Here is a 24,023-nt window from a genome sequence, read left to right as displayed (position 1 = left end):
ATTTATAGACACAACGATTCAAATCGATTTCAATTTTAACAAATTCTATATTTTAAACGAATTTAAAATCTCTTCTGTCAATTTTCAATTTCTTTTGAATCTCTGTGAATTTGTTCAATTCACGATGATGAATTTGGCAACAAAAACTACGTCAAACCTTTGGGAATGTTAAAAAAATATGCGAAATAAATGAGCGGTTGATTTTTTGTGATGACCAGGAAAATGTATTTATTGAAAAATAGAACATTTCGTGTTTGTTTTTTTTTTTTTTTGTAATTTGTTTTTCTTCAACTTCTTCTACTTCTGCTGCAAATAATTTTGATTCCTCATTCTGAAAGTAAGTAATGAGTAAATTTCACATCCATTTCTCCTCACTTCTTCCATTCTTCATTATTTTTTGTGTTTGTAATTCATTCAACATTCTATTTAATACTTAAATTGTCTTGCCTCATAAATATATTTGCCCATTTTTGTTCATTTGTGAGTGAGTGTGTGTATGTTTTTGTTGTTGTTTCTCAGTAAATGTGTGACGAGTTTTCAAATGAGTGCTGTTTGTCGCCTCAAAAAGTGCTTGCCATTTGCAATGGAAATTTGATTCGCTGATTGGGTATCACCTCGAAATCGATGAATATGTACAAATTAACCAAATCAATTAATATGTCTATTACATTTAGAGCACAATAATTCATCGGTGTCAATTGTACAAATGATATGGAAATGTAATTTTGTTGCATTGTATTCAATTTAAATGTATACAATGGAATCCATTGAATCGATTTGCGATCGGCATTTGTCAATTTCCGTTGTAAACAATGTCAAGCAAGGCATCTTTTGGCAAAAATCTTTTTGCAATCCATTGTGAAACTCTGTCGTCTTCGCTACCAAACAAGTGGAAAAATTAACAAAAAAAATTGATAAAAGAACGCAACAGAGTGAACGAAAGAATGAGTCGCACTTTGCTCTTATATCTTATTCTTCTTCTCTGCTTTTGAAGATTTTTCTTTCATTTTTTTTTAAATATATATTTAACTCTTTTTATTTTGCTTCTTAAGGTTTTTGGACGTGAATGCGCACGTAAAATGATCTCTTTAATTCTTGTTTTTTTATTTATTTATTTATTTAATTTTTAGTTTTAAATATATTTTCACATTTTGTCATATTGAAAACAAACGCAGAAACACTACTACACAACAAGAGACAATTTTTAAAAAGGAAAAAATATACTTATTTGAACAGCAACAGAGATAAACAATTTATGTCATCGCGTGAAATAAAAAAAGTAGTCAAACAAAGTGTGCCGCAATTTCAATCAATCGATTGGATTTGCTTTAAGTTTATGCTCTGCTCTGGCTGGTCTCACTTTCATTTAATAAACACACTCTTTCATTCTCTCTCTTTCTGTCTCTTCATCGCCATTTTCCGGCATCTCATTTTGTTCACACTTCTTGAATAGTTTTTTCTTCGGTTTTGTTGTTGTAGTTGTTATCAGCGCATAAATTAAATATAACATTTTTTTTTCGAAATTACTAATATTATGAGTTTTACATTTACAATAATAATTAATATTAGTTGTTTTTTTTTACACAATGTGTGTCTGTCTGTGTGCCCCGTTTGCACTGGCAAAGTACGGAAAATTAAATTGACGCATTTTCTTCAAATTTTTTAAAAGATTCAACCATGTTTAACCATGTTTGTTAAATAAGACATTTTAAATCTCATTTTTTTTTTTATTTAATTCATTTTGTCAATTTCATTTCATTTAATTTTGTTTAAATGAATACGATGCGATTTTTTCGTAATTTTTTTTGCTCCTTTAAATATATATAATATTAAATGATTAGTTTTGCCGATTTTTTTTCTTAAATTTCTTTCACTTTAAATTAGTATTTTCGGTTTAGAAATATTATCTCGTTAAGAGCAATATTTCATTAACAGGATCGAAGAAATGGGCTTAATAAAAACCGACTCGAATTTTATTCTCGAATTACGTTGAAACGATATTTATATATACTTTTGTTTTGTCAATATGAACAAAAAAAAAAATGAAACCGAAAAATAATCGAACCGAAATGACTGAATGCGTCCAATGCGATTTGCGAATATGTTGGAATCGAAATGGTTTTGTATATATGATGAATGTGCAAAAAAGTATCACATTTTGAAAGAAAATTAAAAAAATAATGGTCGGAGCCATTGAAATATAACATTTTTACGAATGAATAAGAGAGTATATCTTAACCGATCGTATTTGCACTCGATTTTTTTGGGTTGTCAAGAAGACGCTTTCGATTTAACAGAGAACTTAATTTATCGAAAATGGATCCACCATTGACCAGAAATAAAATCATAAAATTAAGAAAAAAAAAACACATACCTTTTTTGTGTATCAATAAATTTATAGTTCGCCTTACGAAAGTGAGAGTAAGTATCGTTTTTTAACAAAAAAAAAAGAAAATCATCTATTGGATTTTTTTTCTATAAATAGAGAATTCATCCGTGAAAATCACATCAATTTTATACATTTAATTTTAATTCGTCATTTCCAGTGTGAGTTTAGAATTTTGGTTTTCTATTTCGGTTATGAATAAAAGAATTGTAGAGAATTCATAACAGCAGCAGTGGCTGATTCGAGAAACGAGACAATTGTCTGGTGTAAGTGATTGTGATTTACGTGAGGTGTGAGTCAAAAAACATTGGGCATTTCTTTTAGGTTGTTGTTGTTTTTTTTGGGTAGCTTAATTTGTCGAAGAAGAAAGAAAATCTCACGCATTTCCTTAATGTGTGTTGCATTAGTCATCGAGGCTAAGAAAATCGCAGAGACTCGCTTAATTAGCTGATTAGCTTTATTATGTATTTTGTTTTTGTTTTCAATTTAAATTTGTTCGTAGTTTGATTTTGTTATTGGTTGTTGTTGTTATTGTTGTTTTCATTGAGTTGAGTTCTTAATTTAAATTTTGAATCAATAAGATGAGATTTACATTGAATTGAATTAATAGAAAAACGAATTCTTTATTTAAAACCTTTTTTTTTGTTGTTGTTGTTTAAATCGAATGAATATATAGATCGATTTTTTTTGTCGAATTTTTTGTTTTGTTATTTTATCGATACGTCATTACATATCGTTTACATATTTTGAATTATTTTTTTCTCCTATTTACGCTTATTTAACCATAAAAAAAGAATTAATGAGACAAAGCAAAAAAAAAAAATCCAAAGGAAAAAAAATTAAAAATCTGATGTTTGTTTCTTTTTAGGAAATTCATATCACTGCGAAAAAAAAGAAGTACAATAATTTAAAAAAAAACGAAGAAAAAAAATTATAATTTAAAAAAATGTTACGTACGAACGAAAGAAAAAAAGGTTCATTTCTTATGAATGCTTCTTCATTGTGATTTTTATTCAAATAAATTCATTAATGTGTAGTTTTGTTGTTGTTGTTGTTTTCTTTAAAAGTAGCCATTCCATTAACGGTGGCAAAAAAAATAATTGGAATCATTGTAATTACATGTAATTATTTCATTTTCTTCTTGTGTGTTTACGTTGATTTTTTTGTTTTGTATTATTATTTCATTCAAATCATCAATACCTATATTCACAATATTGTTGTCACTTAGTGTGTATGTGTGTCTCTCTCTGTACCCGTATAACTCATTTGCGGAGTAATTTTGTCGATGGCGGGACTGTGCGGAGTTCGGCGGAGATAGTATGCAAATGCTGTGTATACGAGTGCAACAGCATTCTTTGCTATTCATAGATTTATTTTGTCCAAACGAAAATCACATAGAAGTGCTGTTACCCTCGCACACACAGAGTTTGTATGTCATCTCCGCCAAACTCCGCACAGTCCCGCCATCGTCCAAATTACTCCGCAAATGATTTATATGGGTATGTTGTCAATGTGAGTTTATATTGTATTACATATTTATTTATTATTTTTATCTTTCTTTCTTCTTTTTTCCACTTTCATTTCTTTATTTTTTTTTTCTCTTCTAAAAATATAATTAATTAAACAAAAAGACCAGCATAAAGCAAAAACAGTTATCACAAAAATGAAAACACATAAGATCTAAAAGTAACCACAGAACTCTCTAGGTTTGTTTTTTTTATGTAATTCTTAATTTTTTTCAGTTTTTTTTTCTTATATTTTCAATAATTTTTTCTTTCATTTTTTTTAAATTATACTTTTTTCAATTTTATTATTTCTCGAAACCTGAACTATGTTTTCAGGGCTGATGTTTGTTTTTATTATTATTTATTTAATTTTTATTTGATGTTCACGTTTGCGTAGTGTGTTTGTGTATGTGTGTGGATGAATTTGCATCTCTCGTTTTTTTTATTGAAAACATGTGTGCACGAGTTGTTATTCTCTCTTCAATATGCCGCGCCACAAACACATCGGGTGTTGTCGGGTGGAGCAGTTTGGATAACACGCACGGGATTGTTATGAGCGATGATGACGGCAACAATTGTGGCCGGCATTCGGAACGTTTTGAAAACGAAAATAATAATAATAATAATTTGGATTAGTGCAGCTCACAATCATGCTTTTACCGCTATCAATGTTACATGTTCGATCGCGAGCATTTTGTTTGAGGTGTATAATTTCGATAGAGTGTGTGTTTGTGTATTTGTTACTTTTTTTCACTTAGTTGGAATATATTCGGTAAATAGTTTACTATGTTAGAACGATCATTGCAGTTTTACCATCTAAATGTCAACAACATGTTTTATTTAATTAATGCATTTTTGTATGTTTCTTGATTTAAATCAAACGAATTTTTTACTCTCTCTCAATTATTGAAAATTGTAAGTTGGTTTGCATGAAAATATCTAATCGGATCTGGCACTATTTTTTTAAGTTAACTTTCTTCACAAGTTTTTTTTTTGGTGTTGAAAGATTTTTTTTAAATGTTTTTTATCCTCTTTGCAAGAAGCTTTTTCTACTCTTAAAGATTTACGTTGTTAAATTTGTTGTTGTTGTTGTGTGTGTGTGAGTTTTAGATTTTCGTTAAACATTTTTTTTTGTATTTGGGTTTTTCTGAGGAGTTTTTTTGTTTTGTTCAAGCTATAGTTTCAAACACATCTCTTTTGTCAATATATTTTTCTTCATATATCTATATAGTATCATATAATATATTTTAAATTTCAATCAAAAATTATAAAGCAAACATTTCTCTCTATTTTATTATTTGTGGGTATGAGGGCATTTGATGGGTTATTAGATGCTTTTTTTCTTAAATTTTCTTGTTTAATTGGTAAAGGTAGCTGGTACCCTTTTTTTAATTGGTATTGATGTATGCTTACAGAGGAGATACAGAAAAAAGCGATCTTGGTATGGCTTTAATTATAGAACTGTTTTTTTTTTTGGTTGAAGGTGGAGTAAGGAAGGGAAGGGTTATTTTTTGTTTGTTTGCTGTAACAACAGTACACTCTTTCATTGACTTTTCTGCCCTTTCTTTTCTTTTATTATTTGCATCACACATACTCACATACGCAAAACATTCAAACAATTTCCATCACATATGTTATTTTTTTTTTCTAAACTTAACATTTCCAACAAATTCATTCGACAATTCTCGCTATCTGGCATTCTCTCTTGCGCTCGCTCACTGTTCATGCTCTCTATCCCTTGCCTTGTCTATACATAAATATATATTTATTTATTTAGTTTAAATGTGTGTGTTTATGGAACACTGCTCCAATTCTGATGGAATCTAAGTTTATTCACAGGCCTCAAAATTGCAATCTCAACAAATCGGTTTTGTTCTTTGAACGGAAACTCTGTATAATCACACTCTTACACATTCAACTAACGAAAATAAATCTTTGCATATTTGTGTGTGTCTGTGTGTGAATTTCATTTGTTAAAATATTTCTTCTTTTTCGTCTATATTTTTGTTTGTAACTAGATAATATATATTTCTGATCGAACGAAAGCGAAAAAAAAAATAATGATTCAATTGGCCCATCTCTTTTGTTTGCGATTGGAATGGAGTTCAACATGCGTATTTTCAAATAAATGGAGATTTGTTAATGTTATTTTAGATTTTTCGTTTTTTCTATCTTTTGTTATGTAAATATATGCATTTTTGTTTGTTCATCTCATTTATTATTTAATCAACAGTGAATATAGTTTTTATTTCTTTTAAATGTATCTTTTTCAGTTTTTTCATGTACCTATATAGTTTTTTTTTGTTATGTTTTAAATCACACGACACAAAAGTTCAATCGGCACGTTTTCAATTCGTAATTCACGTGCACAAAAATGTTGCTATGCAAATTAATTAGCAGCATTTGTGAGCGTGAATGCGAATTGAATAGAAAAAAAAACAAAACGTGCACGATGCATTTGACAAGAGAAAAAAATGAAATTCTAATAAAATAAAAAAGAAACTAAACAAACAACTTGTGTCTTCCTTTTCTTCTCGCCTTTTTCACAATTTTTTTTTACTAACGATTCATGTATCACTTGCTTGCTTCTTTAATTGTGAGTGTATTGCAACTCATCTTGCTTCTATGCTAAACCATCTTTCATATACACATTTATATACTATGTATGCATCACTTTGCACATCCTCCTCTCTTTCTCTATTCACTCCGGCGCTCGCGCTCGTGTATGTTTTTCCAATAAATATATCCTAAATTGACATGTGCTAAATCATCGTTTCTCTCCTAGTTTTATTTCAATTAAATTAATTAATAGTTTATTTAAATGTGTGCAACACACGAAAAAATTGGGGTACTAATTGAGGAGGATGAATGACATTTCTTTTCAGCTTTTCAACTCTTCGTTTCTTGAGTGTGTGTGGATTTTTGTTTGAAGTTCTATTTCGACTTTGAAAGTTCGTTTCTTTTTTTTGTTTTGAAGAGTATGTGAATTGTAAAACCCAGTCGGTTCTCAATTCAATTAAGGGTAAGCCATTGCCTATTCATTTCCATTTATTAATTCGCTTTTCTTTGTTCATCGTCCAGCTGTTTGATAAAACTTTGTTTTTTTTTTGTATGTGTGTGTGTGTGTTTTTTTTTTCATTTTAATTTCGTTGAAAGGAAAAAATGTTGTTGCATTATCTTTTTGTCAGAGTGAAATGCTTTCAAAATGAGAGTGAGAGTCGTTTCGAATACGAAATTGAATGAATTATTTTGTTTGTTATAGTGCTAAAATGCATTGCCAGCTTTTGTTGCTGCTTTTCATCTTCATCTCTTAAACTGTGTGTTAATTGTTGTTGTTTTTTGATGATGTTCATTTTTTTTAAATCATTTTCTTTTCTATCTTGCTACATAAATTCTATCTTCTTTGAATACATAGATTTTTTTTTTATATAATAATATATATATTTTTTTCTCTTCATTACTAATTAATTAAAACAATTTATTACATGAATCGGTTACCTCCTCTCTTTCTCTCACTTCTACTCCTCTCAGTTGAACCGACTAAATCTAATCCCATTTTATTTTGTTATTTTTCATCATCATTTTCTTCTTTAACTTCATTATTTTTGCTTACACTCTACCTCATCTATTCGGTTGCGCTCGGTTGTTGAGTGGCTTGAAATTTTGTTATTAATTTATGTTTCTACTGCTGCTGTGGCTGTTGTTGTTGTAAGTTTTACTGTGGATTAGATTTGTATTCTGCTGCTGGTTTTTTTTTGTCTGCGACGAATCGGTTAATTTGTTGCTGTTGATGTCTGTGTATACACAACTATAGCTGCATTTTTTAGATAGTTCTTTCTTATTAATTTTTGTTGTTGTTGGTGTCAGGCAATGTAGTTGTTTTAATTCTTTTAATTACTGTTCGATGAGGTTGTTTGTAGTGTATTATCGGCAGTGATAGCAGCGATATCTGACGACTTTTTCATTTTGTCGCAATAGTCGGATAGAATGTCTCGAAATCGGCTCCAACAATTTTCCGGCACCGTTATTGCAGTACGAAAATTGCTTTTTACCTAGATTTAAAATTGAAGAAATGCATTGGAAATTATTCAATAATGATATTCAGTTGGAATTTCAAATGAATAAAAAGAATCAAATTAAGTTTTGCTGGTTTGAAGAGATTTTTTTTTTTTAATTGATGCCAAAACATTAATTGAACTAAATATGTCGCTGATTGGAGGTCATGAAGGCTCCAAAAACAATAATGTTAGAAAATCAAGGAAAAATCAAATTCGCCTGGGACCTTTTGACTGCGACCTAATTAGACATAGCCTTCCACCAGTCTGGCAAAATGCCATCATTACGGATTTGTTTGACAAAATTCAGAAATTATATTGAGACCAAATGGATCTCATCTGATTGAGCTAAAAATGAACTTATTATTACAATTATTAAATTAACTAGTCGTTTTTTCGAATGGTACTCGAACGGAGCTGTTATAGGCACGTCGGAGGTTTTTTTTATTCAGGTGCGACACTTGAAATCCTATATAGAATAAGTACGGTCGCTGATTGATGCTTCTTCAGTGCCAATAACAGCTCTGCGAAAAAATAAGGTCTAAAATGTTCAATTTAATTCTTGTCCATATCAACCAGGTGAGATATTTCGGCTGCCTAAAAATGTCTCGACACAGTATACAGTTTTACATAAATATTGTACACTTACCTCACTGATTCGCATGTATATGCCTCTATTATTTTGTCCGATATCAAAGTAAAAGTTTTTGTTTTGTACCTTCATGTGTCGGCCTTCAGGAAGTTCACCTTTAAATCTACGAAATTGCGATAAATTATTATCAATAATTTGAGTTAAACACTGAATCATTCTCGAATTTTCTTTTAACTTTCGTTTAAACTTTTTCAACGTGTCGGTAGACACATTTGATGAAAAAACTTATAAAACATTTAGTAAAGTTCAAAACAGTGCAACTTACCCTCCGTCATTGGTTCCGAATTCTTCTAATAAATCGGTTAATGCATCACGAAACTCAATCATACCTTGAGCTGGAATAGCGATTTGTGATCGTGGCCCGCCACGCGTTATGGTTTGAGATACCTAAATAAATACATTTCGATTTAAGTGAAAATCACAACCAAACGTAAGATTGAATATTTTTTTTGCTCACTCGTAAGAACCGTCCCCGTGTATTTTCTTTCAGATCTAAATAATAACGGCGATTATCCTTAATCATCATCTCTGATTTCAATTTACCATCTTCCGGAACATTTTCTGGATTTGGAGGCCCTAAAATAACAATAATCTCATCAAAATACCATGTCGGCTGTCAAACGAGTCATTTGAAATGTCAAAAAAGCAGTTTCTTCAAGTAATTGGAAACTTTAGACGTTCAATTAAAGAGTTCTTGGCATTGCATTGGCACATCGTTATACACTTGAGACACTTACCCAAAGACGAGTAATAGTCACTGAATGTCGATAAATGATCACGAAATTCGGCAGCAGTTGATAATGCTAAAAATATTTGACTGCGTCGTCCATCGGCTCCGATCTGAAATTCAATCAAATATATACAATTAACGTTTGCACTCATTCTGCCAAGCAATTGCAATTCCATTGGATAAGATGATTGATTTAATTGTAAAGCTTTGAATTGTGATTGTTTTACCTCTGCTACTTTGATAAATCGCCCACGACGGTTTTGCTTCACGTCAAGATAAAATCGTTTTGATTGGATTTGAAGCATTTTGGTCGCCAGCTCCTGTTCGGACTGCTGCCCATGTTGACCTGCATCAATAAAAACGAAATTCCATTACATAATTGTCACATTTGAGCTATTGAGAGTATTTAAGTTAATTGAGCTATCAAAAGTATAGTCACTGTGTGTCAATTCTGATCGATGAAAAAAGAATTATTTTATTAACAGATATTTAAAGAAAATCGCATAATTACCGTCATTACCAGATAAATCGAAATCAGTAGCACCACCCCCATCCATGCCTTTGGTTTATTATCAAAATAGAAACAAATACAAATTGTAGAACGAACTAGTTTTTTTATTTATTTATTTTGGTGTGCTTGTGTGTGTGTTTTTTTTCTTTTTGAAGAAGAATTCTTTATTTTACGTTTTCGAAAAACTTGAAAAAATGCCGAAATATTCTATCAAAAAGGTACAAAGTAAATGAAAACCAAAAAGTAAATGCGAATGAGAGAAAACCTATATCGGGTGCACAATGCGCATTTGAAAGAAGAAGAAACAAACAAAAAAATCATGTTCATATTCCTTTTTCTTCGCTCCATATTTTTTTCTTCTTCTTTGTTTTGTTTAAGCACAAGTTACTTTATGTATGAAACTTTCACTCAAGCGGAAAACTTTGTTTTTCCATATTTCGCAGGTAGAGAGAGTGGGAAAGATAATGTAAGAGATTGTTATATAACCAAAAAATATGCTTAGTGTATGTCAAGGCACAAGGAAAAATCATCAAAGCTACATCACTTCATGGGTTTATGTGTGTGTGTGTATTTATCTGTGCGATTGTGCTGATGAGCAAAACATATGATTGCTTTATGACAAGCCCATACACACCAAGCATAAATTCACACACGTACGAAAACAATTTACCTACTGAAAACGTGAATGCAACGAAGATTGCCAATCCCAAAATAAAATTCCATAAACCCTTTGACGACAAAAAAAGCCGTGCAAAGATCGTACATGTTCGCTCTTTCACACGCATCATTCGAATAAATCGAATCATACATACCAAAAACCGTTTTCGAAACCTTTTCCAAGAGAAATCAGCATTTTACGCTTCATTTCATGTTTTTTTTTTTGCATTTATGGAATGTGAACAGTCGAAATGATTCACATTTTGAGAGCGAATAATAATCATTTTTTATTTAATTTGATAAACTTTTATGCAATTCGCATGCACATTCCACAAATTCAAAAAATAGGAAAACCTATTTCACAATACAAAAGAGTCGAGCTTTTTTCGAGAACTTCCGTCTACGAATGATATCATTTTTTAATGGTTTGAATTTGTATTTCAACGTTTAATTTGAATAAATGCAAATTTTCGGATTTGAAAAACAAAAATCAACGAAATGTTTGCAACAATTCGCTTCTCTATGAATTTCACAAAAATGCGTAAATTTGAATCGAAAATGTTGAAATATTGGTATGCACTGACATCACGCTTCATTTTTCATTGTTATCAAGTGGTGGTTTATTCCTTTTTTGAGTGTCATAAAGCTCTTAGTTTTGACGCATTCCATTTTTTTCTTTCATATTTTACTCCTGCTCTTTTCTTTTCTGATTTTGCGACAAGAAAAAAACGGTCATAGCTCGGAGTTTTTTTTGACATATAAATGACCATATGAAAATAATAGCTATGTTCTTATCGAATTTTTTGACAGCCATAAAGCACAAACAACATATATATTGAATCGATGTGGAGCGCAAGAAAACGAGAAAGTGAAATGCAACGAACTCAATTGCGCATATGAAAATATGAATAAATTCATCAAAGCAATGCAATTAAGTTTTTTTTCTTGCTCTTGATATATTGGTCGAAAATGTGGAGACAAGAGAAAGAGAGTGTGTGTGTGTGCATCGATACGATTAATTTCATTTGCGTGACCGCATGAAAAGTTGAACTGCTTCTACGCCAAAAAAACCGATAAAAAAGTACTCTTTCAACACAGAAAATAAATTAATTCATTAAAAATGTACACCGTTGAGCGAGTTACTCGATGCAAATATTACGTGTAAAATGATATTTTTTCGAGAGCTTTTTTCTGTTGTTTCAATTAAGATATACAATTTTTATCTAAACAAATGTTTCGGAAAGATATAAGTCAAGGACGAAGGATAATTTGAACGTTTAAATTACCTCGGTGCCATACGTAAACAAATCTAGTCCATTTTAATATAGCTGCTCTCGGTTTTAATGGAACTATTCAATGGAATTTGATGTGCATTTCAAATGATAAAATGTGCCATTCCAATAATTTATGTATCGAATTATTAAACAGACATTTTATAAATTCATTTCAATTTGCATAAAAATAAAGTCAATAAACATTTTTGCCATTCAAAAAGAAAAACAAGTGAATGAATAAACTTAATTCACAGTTGCAAATTTATTTTCATTATTTGTGCCGAGCTTTTTTCAGTTGTGTTTATTTAATCAATGCACGATGAATTGTATTGAATAACGAAATGGATTTGCCACACTGACGCGAAATACAAATCAAATTTGTCAATATTTCATATTATTAATTGTAAATAAGCAAGTGTCCAGTAAATAATGCCCGATAGGCCCGACAGACAATGTATTTTATTTTTCAAAACCTTCTCTCCCGCTTTACTCCTCTCTGTACTCCTAAATCTCACTCTCACTTCCTCTCTGCCTACCGCTCTATCTCCCTTTTCTTTCTATCTACTAAGAAAATACTAATTTTACATCGATTTTTTATTGTTCCCTCTTCTAGGTCAAATTGTTATCCTTTTGGCCGTACTTTATCCGACTTTCGCGAAAATTCTTACATTGTTGTTCCTTTCTTTTGAGTAAATTAAAAGTAGCGACTGTTTTGGGGGAAGGGATGAGAGAAGAGAGGTTTTTTTTAGCTTAAATAAATGATTAACTATACGCAAAAAAGGTGAAATATTGTTTTACTCGTTGTAAAGTCAATTAAAGTGAAAATGTAAAGAGTTAAGCTGTTGGCATGTACAGAAAATTCGAACTGCAGATGGAGATAAATTTTTGGCAGTGAGAAAATGCATCGTGCTAGTCGATTCTATAAACTATTAACAACAACAAAACAAAAATGTGGAATAAGAACGACCTTCATTTCACTCATGTGTTCTTTTCTTCTTCTCTTCATTTAGCGCGCGTGTATTCGTTTTCGCTCCCTTCATGCAAGCGTATGTATATACCGAAATTATGGTTGATCGTATGTGCTTATGCACTATAATACATAGAATGTGGCATGGCATTGCAGCAGCAGAAGCAGTAGCACATAATATGGGTCATTTAGTTATATTCGGTTATTGGTATACGTATTCTTCTCTCTTTCAAATTTGCTGGTGCTGTTTGTTATTATCCTTCGTAACGTTTCGAATGCACATGATATATGGGGAGAGAGCAAGAAACATCAATGTATATAGACGTACTAATTTTATAGCCAAATATACACATACAGACAGAGAGAGAATATAATATAAATGTACACATTTGAAGCGCAAACGAAGTGCATGCACATATTTTCCAGATTGCACATGAAATATGTGTGTATGTATGTGAAAGAGAGAGAGCACATAATGTGCGTGTCAAAATCCAAGCCATGTAACCATGGATCCATTGGCGGTCGTATCTGCTCGATCTATCTCTCGTGTGCGCTCTTTTTCTGTGATTTGGATCGTTTTGTGCAGTATATGGTGCACATACACATTGCATTTTATATAAGAGTACGAAGGTCCAACGATGAACACATTTATCTCACTCTCTCTCTCTCTCTCTCTCGCTTGCGCGAAGTGCTTCCTTCTTTTTCCTTTTCGGAAATAGAGCTTTCGCTAAATACAGATCCATATGTACGGTGCAATTTACATTAAATAGTTAGAGAGAATATGTCCTGTATATTGCACGAAAATTGTGCAACAACACGAATTTCGAAGGCGATCCTAGCATGCTTTTGTTTTCATTTGGTGGTGGTGCTGTTGCTGTGTTTCTTGGATGTTTTCGTTTCTCATCTTTTTTGACGTTTCAATTAGATATTATATATATATCTGTGTGTGTATTTATATTTATATTCTGTATTTGACCTATTTGGATGATGGCGCTTTCGCCATTTATCCAGATATTTCAACGATTTGACATAATTCGGTTCTTGGTCACAATTCCCTCACTCTTTCTCTCTCCTTTTTTCATAAACTCTCCCTGTTCCACTCATACTCTCATGAATTCTCTATATCCTGTTATGGTTGTTATGCACTTATAGATTTTCGGTGTTCCCTTTCTAGCACGCGCTTGCACGATATGGATATAATCGAATTTTTGAAACCAGGTTAAATGGTTTACATAAAAATATATGATAAATTCTCTCTCTCTCTCTATTTCATCCATTGCATTTGTGGCACACATTTTTATTTCTCCTCGTTTCGCTGTGTTGTGATCGATGTGGAAAGTCAGTTCTTCGATTGAAAATACGACAAATTCATTATATAAGAAAACATGATTTTTCTGTTTTTATTTCGATTGAGCTGCTGATCAATACCATTTGATTTTTATTAAATGAATTTGGAAATTTGTTCATTTAATCCATTCATTTTATACCAATTCTCATGTGGTACTCTTTTTTTTTAACGCAATTTGGCCCGAAAGTTTGGAGTGATGTTGGTTGATTGGATGAGATTTTGAGTTGCATTTTGGATTCCTGGAAATAACCTTGACATCTGACCTTATTTTATCATTTGGACTGGTTTCAATGCAATTTCACAATTTTTCGTACACAAAGTAATCCATACATAAGCACATATATACATGCATATCAAGTGTAAATGTATTTGTCGTTGATTTTTCCTTTTCTTTTTCTAGGTCGTTGAATTTTGAACAAATATCAAAATTGAATTTCAGGTACGCTGAAGAAAAATGAAAGAGGGAAAGAGACAAAGAAGAAGAGTAGAAAGCGATGATGGCGACACAAACAGAATAGAACAGTGAATCGACAAATGAAATGGTAACAAATCCACATGAAATGCACACATAACACGTTTTCGCTGCATGCAGCTAAACCATAAATTTGCGGACAACCGAAGGATACTCGAATCGAATTTCAGCAAACGCATTACTGAAATAATACACAATCAGTTGATTCTCTCTCTTTCTCTCTACTTCAATGTGAATACATTAGGGCTGTATCGATGTCATACGCCGATTTTTTTTCTCATAATATTAAAGTGCATATCATAAATGCGTCAATTTCATTCACACACACACATACACACTCACAAATATGAAGTTTTTGATATGAAGAAGAAATCATTTTTGAATACGTATTTTACAGTGAAAATGAAAATCATTCGCCTAAAACAAAAGCTACAAAGGAAGTGCGTATTTTGAAGTCTTAAAAAGAGGCATTGTTAACAGGAAACAACTGTCAAAACTTCCGCACAGCTTTATTTTAGATGAAGCTAAAGCATCTATCAGTCAAATTTACAATTTCTGTTTTTTGTATAATGCAAAACACCGCTAAACATACTCAATTTTTTTCCAAATAAGTCGGTATGAATACATGCATAATGAAAATGTTCATTTTAAAACTTAATTACTCATCTCCATCTCGCCCATTGGTCGATAAAAGGGAGAAAAGTGCACGGATTTATTAGAATGAGATTAAAAATCAATTTTTTTGGTATTTAAAACTGTTCAATGCATGCGAACTCCATAATTTTCGTGAAAATATCCAACTGTGCATAGTTTATGGAAATATTTGCGATCATATGCAATTGTGAGATGATGTGATGGGGTGGATAAATTGAGAAAAAGCAGGTATATTTAGATGTAAAATAATGTATTTTGTCTAAAATAGAGCGAAAAATCACAAAAGATCTTTATGTGTATAAATGAGTCAGTCATTTGAAAAAATGGTTAGAACGTGGAATTTTAATGAGGTGTGCATTGCGAATAATTTATCGCTTAATTTTTTTTTATCTTTGTTGCTGTTGTTATACGGCAATTTTGAAAAATTGAAAGTTTGAAATTAACGTAATTACATACATAAGTGAAGGCAAAGCAAAGTGCACGTTCTTCCAGTACATCATCGCAAATAATTCATCGTTTTTTTTCTCTACTAATTCATTTTTTGTTGCTTCATACATTTTCAATGTGCATTATATATTTTTTTGTATGTCAAGGTAATTATTGGTAATGGAATTTAGAGAAAACGGGTCCATCCAGCATTCAAAATTGTAAAACGAGAGAAATTGAGAGAAGAGCGAACAATGAAAGAGAGCGACAGAATATGCTTTGGATTAATAATGAAAAAGGGTTTGTGTATTTGTATATATATGGAAGAGTGCGTGTTTTCGTTTGCTGTTGCTAAGGCCATTTGATATACATGCATATGGGAAGGAATAAAATACTGAATTTCACATGTGCCATCATCATCATCATCCAATGCTTGGATGAGCGATTTAGAAGCGCATTTCATGATGTAATGTGTTCTTTTTTACATTTCGACAAACACATGGATTGCAATGCCGTGAATCTGATCGCGCGCAAGTACATAGCTAAAAGAAATGAAAGAAATAAACTGCATGCTGGGGATAAGGGCATGTAATGTAAAAGACGAACAGCAAAGAACAAACAAACGAAAGAGAAAAAGAATGGAAAAAGAACCAGAACATTGAGCAGAATGAAACGCGAAAATGAACGAAAAGAAGAGCAAATCGACACGATGGTGAATGCAAAATTGAGCCGAGCCAGAACGGATGAAAAATGAATTTTAAAGAAATGAAGAAAAGAAAGATAGAGAGAGAGAGACAGAGAGGAGAAGAGTTCTGAACAAAAGCATGGAGGCTATGCATTTGCACATCATTTATTGAATTCGAAATGCAACGAAGTATACACAGCGCGCATACAAACCGCGTTGCATAGTAACAGCACCATATATACCGAAGCAATATGCAATTTTTCTCCACAATTTTTTTTTCTTCATATTCGCGTAATTTTTCGCGTTATCGCCAATTCTCTATTTTGTCCGTTCAATTTCTCAATGCATTTTTGTTTTATACAACAACTTTAGTGGACGGTTTTTTTTTATTTCTATTCTTTCTCTGTCCTTTTGAATGTTAGCTTCTGTGTCAACTTGCTATTGAATAATACTTTGTTTAGGCATTTGATGCATAAGATCGTTTCAAAATGCCACATGAAAATGCTTAAGCCACATGAAAAACAAGTATCGATAACTTGTTTTGTATGCTGACTGCTGTTGTGGCTGCATCAGCAATCATGCGAATAAGGACGGCGACAGCATTGTCTGCTTGTTCTTTTAAGTAATCGTTTTTCTTTCTCTCTATTTTCTTGTTCTTATTTCATCTTGAACTAGCTCGCGCGTGCACACAAAATATGGACGAAAAGAACAAGTCTCGATCAAATATCAAGCCAGACCAAATGGACAATATAAATAAATTCAAGAAAAAAAATCGACAAATAAGCGAGCTCGATCGACAAAAAGCCGAAATTATATAAATTTAAAAATTTGCCAAAGAAAAACGAAACACGACTTAAATGGAAAAGCCAAAAGGGAAACAAATAGAAGAAGAAATCATGTCAAATGAAGATGTGTGCGTGCTTGTATGCAAGTTTGTATGTCATGTTGCCTAATTCATGTTCTGTGCATTGCGCTTGGTCCAATTAAACAGCGAATCGTACACATTCAATACGCATACGTGCTTCATTTTTTTTCACTCCAACTCTTTCTCTCTCAAGCAAATGGGGCCGTTTGGCTCTCTTCGATTAATTTCAGTGCGCGTTGCATCAAGCACACACCAGTTAATACACGTATATTCGCTTCTTGCGCTTGGTGTCATGTGAAGATGATAAAAAAAAGTACAAACAACCACATCTTTGTATCGTTGACGTTTCATCGTCATATCTAAATTACTATATCTATATAGGAAAATCTTCTCTCTCTCTCTCTCTCTCTCTCTCTCTCCCTCACACACACATTCCCAAAAGAGAGATGGAGTGATACAGAGAGAAAGAGAGTGCACGTCAAACAGCAATGAGACCGTAGAAGTTTCATACATGTGGATGTCATGCTTTATGTGAAAATGTATACATATGTTTTATGTATAGCACACAATGCACTCGAACAAGCACACAAACACACAGCCATATCAAAAGCTTTTGCCAACAATTTATTCAGCTGACTCTGATCGGTGTGTGAAGAATACAACCAAAATGCAATATGATGCTAAACTATAGCAAACATTTCAATGTCTATCCACTTCTTGGTTCCTTCTCTCCCTCTCTTTCCCTCTCTTTCCCTCTCTTTCCCTCTCTTTCTATCTCATTCTTTCTATCTTTGCCTCTTGCGTGCTCATGACACAGAAGTGCACCGTCAAAAATGGAAAGCAAAGAAAGAAACACGTTGCATTTTAATATGAACAAAAAAAACTTGGATTTCTTCAACTTTTTTTATTTTCATTGTCTCTGTTTATGCACGCAAACGCAATTTTCCATACTGAATGCTGAGAAAAACTTTTTGGTTGCGATCAAAAATTCTTTGGAGTGTGTCTCACAAATAATAATGAAAGAAAAAAATGACGATGTCAACGAATGAAACACATGTGCACTTTGCTCCTCCATATACTGTCCGTCACTAAAACGTTTCATTCCATGCACAACACACTATGTATTACGTGGTGCGGACGATTTCTTCTTTTTTTTACTTGGTTCTATCAGCCATTCTTTCTTTTTTTGCTCTCTTTCTCACTCTCCATCGCATCACATGTATGCAATTCTGATTTCGAATATATTTCCATAGTCATCAACGCAATCGACATTCATATCCATTTTACAAAGACTGATTTCGTCCCAGTTATACACAATATCTTGCTGTTGTTGCCCAACAACGTTTTTTTTATCGAGTAGAAAAAAAAATTAGAATAAGTTGAGATCGAATCGTATAGCTGGAAGAAGAAAAGACGATGGCGACAACGGTTGGCAGCAGAACAGAGGTTGGAGGAGACGGAAGCAAAACGAAGGTGACTTTTACTTTCGCCAAGATGCATTATGATCACTTCATCGAGAATGCATTCTCTTTACCCCACCCTCTATCGCTCTTGCTCTTCACACTTTTCACATCCGTAGCGCGCTCCAACAAATGAGCTGATTTAATGACCATTTATGTACAATAATGCATTTTAATTATGTGTGTGTGTGGGTGCGTTTTGTGCACGATGTATGTTATAACATATTATGTGAAAGCACAAAACCGAGTTTGAATCGTCACAAATGAAATCAATACAATTTAATCTGTGTGTATCTATAATAAATTATCGAAAATTATGCGCAAGAATATGGTCATCAACGTGGGGCTGTATCAACAAACCAATTGTATTGAATCTATGCGTTGTGGTTTGTTTTGTGTTTGCCTTGAAATCGAAATAGATTTGAACGAAAATCGGTTCGACATTTAAATTGAAAACTAAATTCGGATAATTATGATGTGTAAAATATTATGCGAGGGAGACGCAAAAACTGTATGCAATACAAGGACTTAATTTGTCTTGTACTTGATGAATGATTTCGATGAAAGCGTCGATACGATTGAAGCTTGTACATACACAACAACAAAATCTATATACATTCGCAAAATACATAATTGATGAGTGTAGGCTTGAATTAAAGCAAATTATGCCATCACCATCTCTCAGCATCGTCATTATTACCACCACCATCACTGCCACCATCATCAATCCGCCAACGCCAAATTATTCGGTGTAAATAGCCGTGCACTTCATGTTATAAAGTTTCAAATTTGATTTGATTTGATTTGGAAGAGCGAAATTAGTTTTTATATTACGGTTAAATTCTCTTTAACAACGCATGCATGATCGAAAAACAGAAACCTATGTATCCTAATTATCATTCAAGGTCCTTGAAGATGAAATATATTTTTTTTGTATTGCAAAAAGATTAATTTATTGTTCAAGCACATAATTTGATGGAATTTAATAAAAAAATAGTTTATCCATCAATTGCGATTGTCATAGATTTCGAAAAGAAATGCATAAAAGCGTACACCAGTTAATGCGATTTTATTCGATGTTTAAGATGTTTTAAATGAGTTTTCTCCCAATTGTTTCTACTCTTTTTCGTTTGCGATATGTTTTTGTACAAATGTCCAGCTTTTGTAGAATTTATTATGTGGGCTGAAGTGAAACAAATGTATTCAATGTTGTATCGTGTATATCGCGTAATTGTATGCGTACACGTTTTAGTTCTCTCTCTAAAAATAATGTTTATTTGTTGTTGCTTTTTTTGGCATGTATTGGATGAGGCATACACGCGCGCGGCCTAAATCAACGAGCTTGCAATAGCTTTAACTGCAGAATTAAACAGCAAAAAAAAACGAACTTTTGTCTCCATGCCACCACATTACAAAATATAACGCATGCCATGTTCAAATGTGTGTGTGTGTGTGTGCGGGGAGCCCGACGAATGGGTCCGTTCGCAATGCCAACGGCATTACCATTAGCCACCACAAGAATATATGTACTTTAATATACAACAAACTAGTCTTATTATGAGCGAATGAGTTGGTGAGCAAACGAACCAACGACAAACAAGCTAGACAGAGATAGAGAATCTTGAGCTAATAATCAAACGGCAAAGTATATTCAATGCACATACATACTGATATAAATATATATCGTACTGGTTGGTTCTCGGCGGTGAATTACATATTTGCACCCGAACTGACTATGACTGTTCAAAAACGGGAATTAGTAGTTGTTGTGCGAATATATATACTCAGCAAGAGCGCGCGTTGCGTGTGTATCGCTCTCGGTACTCTACAGCGACCTCAGACCAGAGAGAGAGAAAGATAGAGAAAGAGAAACACTGAGAACTCGCAACTACAACCACATCGCTTCGCACATAGAATCATCACAAGTAGATACACAGTCAAATGTACAATTTGTTGTTGTTGAACATTATCATCGTCATCAACATCATAACACATCCACTACAATTGAAATTCGACATATTTTTTATTTATTTCATTCATTCGTTTCTTCGTTTATTATTCTTCTTCTTCTTTTTCTTCGATTCTCTTGTGCTAATTTTTGATTTTTCATTTATTTCAACGCTGTTTGCGCTTTATTTATTTATTTGCCGAACAACCAACAAACGAACGAAACAAAAATAAATTACGGTAGCGTCAAATAGAGAAGAAAAATGAACGAGCGATATTGAATGAATTTTGTCAAATCGATTGGTTTGCGAGCAACGAAAATATGTTCAATTTCAACACACAACAGAAAGCACATAAACTCAACAATTGACGTGATGATTTTCCAGGACCTTGTTATATTTCAAAGCTTTTTCCACATGACATTTCGACGAACGACTTTTCATTATTGGCCTCAATCGTTTTCACACAATATAAGACTTCACCAAATTTTGCAAATTCGTGTTTGGAGTTTGGCGGTAAAGTGTCTTTAAGTATATCTATATTGGTCGACACATATCATAAACGGAACGTCTCATTGAACGGGTTTTTCACATGGAAATGCATTTACATACGAATCACAACGATCATTAGCGTCGTCATCTTCACATACACACATATTCACCAAACCAACTGCGGACACATCATTTGAATTTTTGTCAGTTTTCTTTTTATGCTGACAATGTTAGTTTTATTTTTATGGTCGTTCTGTTTGTTTGATCAACATTTTTCCACATGAAATGTGACATTTGTACGGAAAATATGACAGCTCATTTTCGCTTTCAAAACTTCCGTATTGGTTTTGGCTCTGAATTGTCTGCTTTTCTTTTTGGAATAATTTCTTCCTTAACTGATTGCCATGGAGCTTGCTCCAATTAAATAAGTTCTATTTTTTATCTCTGCTCCTTCTATCTCCTGCTATCTCTCTCCCTCTCGCTCTCCCCCTCTCTCTGTCTCAATAGAATTCACTGCTGGAATGGAAGCGAACGATGAGCTCGAAACACTAATAATTAAATTGTTCCAAAATAGAAGATTCAATGGCAAATGATGATACAGTGCTCGCGAGAGAAAATGAAATAGACTAAAAATGATATAAGTTTTTTTTGTTGTTCTTGCAGCAAATCACAAACAATACAATGAAATAAAATGTATATCGACACTATTATATACTTATTGCAATTTATTAGGACACACATATATCACATACATTCACACACTGAACGAATTGCAGCAGCAACGTTTTTTTTTGTTTTCGGTTCATTTCGTTGAGATTGCAACCAAATTACAATGCTAAGAGTGTGTGAGAGCGAGAGAATGAGAGAAAGAAAGAATGAAAGAAAAAATCTCTTTAATTCGTTGTACACACCAAGAAATTTCTTCATTGAACCGAAACAGAACATTACCATTTGTGAATGAAACATGAATATTCTCAATTTATTTAAAAATAATAATTTCTAATGACTGCGATTGATGCATTTATGATCTTATTCTTTATATTTGAGAGTCTCAATTTGAGGCTCAGTTTTTTCTTACTCTCTTGCTCTATCTGTTTGTGCTTTTTCATTTATTGTTCCAAGTAGCAAACTTTATTAGATCGAATATGCAAACAAATTCTCGTCAAATAAATCGGCGACAACTGTGATTCACATTCGTATTCATACAAATATCAAAAATAATCATTGCAATGCTTTCAAATTTTGAATCTCATACATATTTCTCGTTTGTTTTAATTGTTTTCACTTTTTCGTATTCGTTCTCATTCTCAGGATAGATACTCAGTACTTTTTTAGGGTATTTGACACTGATTATTTGAGACGGTTTTTCTTATTGGCAACTCTATTTTCTCTCTCTCTCTCTCATACACACACCTCTTTTCTGTCACCCTCTCTCTCACTCACGCACACTCTATCTTTTTCTCTCTCTACTTCACAATTTTGTTGTCACAATGAATCTTTTATTTTCTGCTTTTAATTGTTTTCCAATCCGATTTTTTTTTCTCTATATTTCGGTCGGTAGTCAGTTTTTCATCATTACTACTATCATCATCATCATCGTCATCAACAACATTAAGTGTATACGATTTTTTTTTTCGCGAAATAGTATCGTTTTTCTCGTTTGTTCTTTCATTTTTTGTTTCTGTTACTCGAAATCTATTTTAATTTTTCGTCGATTTTTTTTTCTTCTCTTCTGTTCGGTCGCGTTTTGCCAAATGTGTGCGCTTTTTTCTCTCTATTTCTATCTCTGTCTATCTTTCAGTGTCGTTCGCTCACTCGCATTGTGTGACGCGATTTATGTGTCCGAAATGGAACTTATAAATATGCCAAAACAAAATGAATTGAATATATATGTTTAAATAAAAAAAAAAATATTTTCTGTCAGAACATGATTAATTCATTTAACTATTATTATTTTTCTTTCATACTCGATTTTCGATTGTAACTTTTCTATTTTCGAATGATGGAGCGAATAATAAAGAATATGAAACTATTATTTTTTTTGCTCGATTTTAGAAAAAAAAAAAACTTTGGTCGTATTTCGGTATATATATATTTTTCGTTTAAATTTCTCTATTTTAATTTGATTTTTGTTGTAATTTCGTTTTTAATTCAAACTGTCTCTCGTTTCTTTTTGGTGAAGTATTTGGAAAATATTTTTTTTGTTCAAATTTTTTTTTTGTGGATGTTGTTATTTCACATACTTTGTCCAGAAATTCCTTCGTCGTCGCTAACAATATCTGACATCACTGTGCACCCCAAAAACAAAACCAACACACTAAACACTGCACCACAACCTTACCTAACACGATCTCTATTCACGTCGACAATTCAATAATACTGCAACGAAGAATACACAACACAGAACATGTATACCCTGAGAGAGCGTTGAGAAACGAGAATCGGTTTTTCGGCATGAGCGACCGAGAGCGAAAGTAGACGATGGTGATTTTTTGTCTCTCCACCGCGTTTGCCGCATCAATGTGTGCTTTAACGTGTATATACATATATGCATGTATGTACCACTGGCTGTGTTCAGTATGTGTGAACTTATGAACGTTCGGTTTTTTTTCGTACACTTTTCTCGTTCGCTAACTTGTTATAGTCAAGTTGCATGTAAATGTGAATGCATGTCATGGAATTTAAGTAAGTGAATGTGATTCTCCTTACGCAGGGGCATCTCTATTTCAAATATACATATATTAAGCATCATTTTTTCTGGCATACATATTGCATTTAAAAGAAGACAATTTTTTTTTATTTATATCTGTGGACACCAAAAGGGTTTTTTAGTTTACACAGCGACAAATTAACAGCGAATAAAAACGTCATGGAAGAGAAGTGAAAAAAAAAAACGAATTATGCATTTATCAATCTCGTTTCGTATAAAATGGTATTA

At 32.4% G+C, this 24,023-nt stretch overlaps 1 protein-coding gene across 4 annotated transcripts; it reads right to left on the bottom strand.

Annotated features, from left to right (window-relative positions):
• Positions 1-6,851: 6,851 nt before the first annotated feature.
• LOC116345588 (transcriptional activator protein Pur-beta) lies at positions 6,852-23,512 on the bottom strand. 4 transcript variants are annotated; one of them, XM_031775034.1, is made up of 8 exons: positions 23,427-23,512; positions 9,840-9,887; positions 9,556-9,674; positions 9,336-9,438; positions 9,056-9,174; positions 8,864-8,985; positions 8,596-8,701; positions 6,852-7,943 (listed from the first exon to the last, which is right to left on the bottom strand). In XM_031775034.1, exons 2-8 carry the CDS (start codon positions 9,883-9,885, stop codon positions 7,782-7,784), a joined length of 777 nt encoding a protein of 258 aa, XP_031630894.1. In that variant the 5' UTR covers positions 9,886-9,887; positions 23,427-23,512; the 3' UTR covers positions 6,852-7,781. The 4 variants fall into 4 exon arrangements, with proteins under 4 accessions (XP_031630894.1, XP_031630895.1, XP_031630892.1 ...); XM_031775035.1 differs by having other exon boundaries at positions 9,849-9,887; positions 23,427-23,451; XM_031775032.1 differs by lacking the exon at positions 23,427-23,512 and adding an exon at positions 23,329-23,417.
• Positions 23,513-24,023: the final 511 nt, after the last annotated feature.

Source organism: Contarinia nasturtii, unplaced genomic scaffold (assembly GCF_009176525.2).
Source record: "Contarinia nasturtii isolate CC-2019 unplaced genomic scaffold, AAFC_CNas_1.1 Cnas_scaffold_1371, whole genome shotgun sequence".
NCBI lineage: Eukaryota > Metazoa > Arthropoda > Insecta > Diptera > Cecidomyiidae > Contarinia > Contarinia nasturtii.
Note: the sequence above shows the minus strand (reverse complement) of the source record. Positions and strands in the feature narration are given on the sequence as shown.

What these genes read in the sequence shown, in the direction of transcription:
- LOC116345588 (XM_031775032.1), bottom strand. Translation starts at nt 23,371, where the DNA reads ATGTCAGATATTGTTAGCGACGACGAAGGAATTTCTGGACAAA. An exon ending in CGAAGGAATTTCTGGACAAA is followed by an intron (nt 9,888 to 23,328) that starts GTATGTGAAATA and finishes AATAAACCAAAG; the next exon opens with GCATGGATGGGGGTGGTGCT. An exon ending in CGATTTATCTGGTAATGACG is followed by an intron (nt 9,675 to 9,839) that starts GTAATTATGCGA and finishes TTATTGATGCAG; the next exon opens with GTCAACATGGGCAGCAGTCC.